The sequence below is a fragment of the Apaloderma vittatum genome, unplaced genomic scaffold, assembly GCF_000703405.1.
Source record: "Apaloderma vittatum isolate BGI_N311 unplaced genomic scaffold, ASM70340v1 scaffold9724, whole genome shotgun sequence".
Lineage (NCBI taxonomy): Eukaryota > Metazoa > Chordata > Aves > Trogoniformes > Trogonidae > Apaloderma > Apaloderma vittatum.
The window spans coordinates 23803-26345 of NW_009712087.1; the positions used below are offsets into that span (position 1 = coordinate 23803).

Here is a 2543-nt window from a genome sequence, read left to right on the forward strand (position 1 = left end):
ATGAAGCAGAGAAACAGCACAAAAGTTCAAGAATTTATTCTCTTGGGATTTCCAACCGTCATGGAACTTCAGATGTTGCTCTTTGTGATATTCCTGGTAGCCTACATGCTGACCGTCTTGGAAAATATACTCATAATTATCTTGATAAAGATGAACCATCAGCTTCATAAGCCCATGTACTTCTTCCTCAGCAATCTCTCCTTCCTGGAAGCTTGGTACATCTCAGTCATTGTCCCCAAACTGCTAGTGAATTTTCTTGTTGAAAGCAAGAATATATCTTTTGAAGGCTGTATGACCCAGCTTTACTTCTTCAGCTCCCTTATTTGTACCGAGTGTGTGCTCCTTGCAGTCATGGCTTATGACCGGTATGTGGCCATCTGCTGTCCCCTGCGCTATGTGGTTATTATGAGCCATGGAATCTGCATGCAACTAGCGACAAGCTCCTGGCTCATTGGCTTCTTGGCCTCCATGCTGAAAGTGTTTTTCATCTCTCAGCTGTCTTTTTGTGGCTCCAATGTCATCAACCCCTTCTTCTGTGACATCCGTCCCCCGCTGAACATATCCTGTGCTGACATGACAACAGCTGAAATGGTGGATTTCATCCTGGCCTTGCTTATCTTGCTGGCTCCCCTCTCCGTCACGAGTATCTCCTATATACGCATCATCGGCACCATCCTGCATATCCCTACAGTCCAGGGAAAGAAGAAAGCCTTCTCCACCTGTGTTTCCCACCTCACTGTAGTCATCATCTTCTTTTCAGCCACTCTCTTCATGTATGCCCGGCCCAAGAGAATCCACCCTTTTGACCTAAACAAGCTGGTGTCTATTGTGTACACTATTGTAACTCCTATACTCAATCCTTTCATTTACTGTCTGAGGAACCAGGAGGTTAAAGGGGTTTTAAAAAAAATCTTCAGTGTTAGACAGACTGCCTGTTAGACAGTCCACTGCTGTCCACCTTTAAGCTAGTTCCTTATGAACAGAGTGTAATGAAAGTTAGAAGGAAAGGTTTCAAGATTTAGGCTGCACTTAGAACTGCAACCATCATAATGCTGGTACCTCAAGGAACTGAAGCATACGTATGACCACCCATCCTCCGCAAGTCACCCTTCACTTTGAAATGATATTTCTTCTCTGGTGAAGGCTTATGCACAATGACGTTATTGATTTGACTCACAGGCCCTTCAGGGAACAAAAAGACATCTCGGATATCACGCTTCAGTGCTTTGAGAACACAATTGAAATGCTCTGTTAATAGTTAATCACATCTCTTAATGTGATCCAGTTCCAGGCAATACCTGACAATGTGTATCTAACTATAGACACATGTCTAATGTTTTAAAAACCTCGGTATGATACTTGATCTACAAATGTGAAGTTAAAAGGAAGAGTCTTTTCTACAGCTCCTGGATCATATCTGCCTGTCCAAAACGAAAGTCTTAGGCACTCCACAGTATTTCATATTCTGCATGAAGTCTGTACTTAGCAACCTGAATCAGTCCTCCTGGAGGAGAGTAACAGCAGAAGGAAAGAAAGTGGTCACAGTGAAATGGGAGAAGCCCAGCATCTTGGGGAAAGATGAAATAAATACTCTAAAAAACCTGAACACTTTAAAGCCTGGTCACTGTAAATAAAATAACTTTTTTTCCCACATTTTGTAGGACATTTTAATTAATTTCTGTTCTGTAAATTCTGCCAAAGTCACTGAATATAAGAGAACATACGATTGTTTGGGAATTTTGTGTCTTTTAGGAGTCAGTGGCATCTTTCCTGCCTTTGTCAACACAAGCAGTATTAAATTAATTTGCTCAAGAGAGTGGTCTGTGGTCATTTTGCTAAAGATATCACAGTGTCAGACACTGATAATGTTCAGGGCTCGGTGTCTTTTCAACAGACTGGCCGTGTCGCTTAGCAATCCCTTGATTGTAACGTACTCCAAAGGCTTTTGCATCTGTTCACCCAGGTTTTCTGCCAGTGTGTTGTGTGTGCTGTTCACTGCCACATCTCTGTTCCACAACAGCAATGTGTTTCCCTTATGGATCTTAATATACACTGCTTTTAAGGAGTCCTTTTTCATTTATTTAATTTAGTTTTTTAATTTATTTGGAATTACACTATGGTTAAAACACTTGAGGTGTAACTACAATGACGTCTCATTCAGTTACAACCAAGATTCCTGCATTTCCAAGCACAAAGTCCTGCGATTCTGTTGCCTTCCTGCAGCCCTTCAATGGACTGAAAATACTGTAACAGTTTTAAAAGTTAATATAAAAGCTCATGCTTTTAATAATATATCCAAGAATTACCTTATAACCTGTGATATTTACTCTTCTACATGGTACAGAATTTCTGTGCTGCATGTAAGGGATGGAGAGCAGACAAAATGAGGCAAGTAATGATGCCAAGACTGGTGCAATAGGGCCATATGGATAAAGAGGAGGAGACGTTTCATCTTTGCAGCTGAGTCGAAGGAGCTGTAAACTAATCGGAACCACAGTGCCATTGCTATGTCGTGTTTGAGGAAAGAACCAGTTTTTCACTGC

General features: G+C 41.3%; 1 protein-coding gene across 1 annotated transcript; it reads left to right on the top strand.

The window, feature by feature from the left end:
- Positions 1 to 939, top strand: LOC104268357 (olfactory receptor 6B1-like). Its single transcript, XM_009867853.1, has one exon. The coding sequence runs from the start codon at positions 1 to 3 to the stop codon at positions 937 to 939; it is 939 nt and encodes a 312-aa protein (XP_009866155.1).
- Positions 940 to 2543: the final 1604 nt, after the last annotated feature.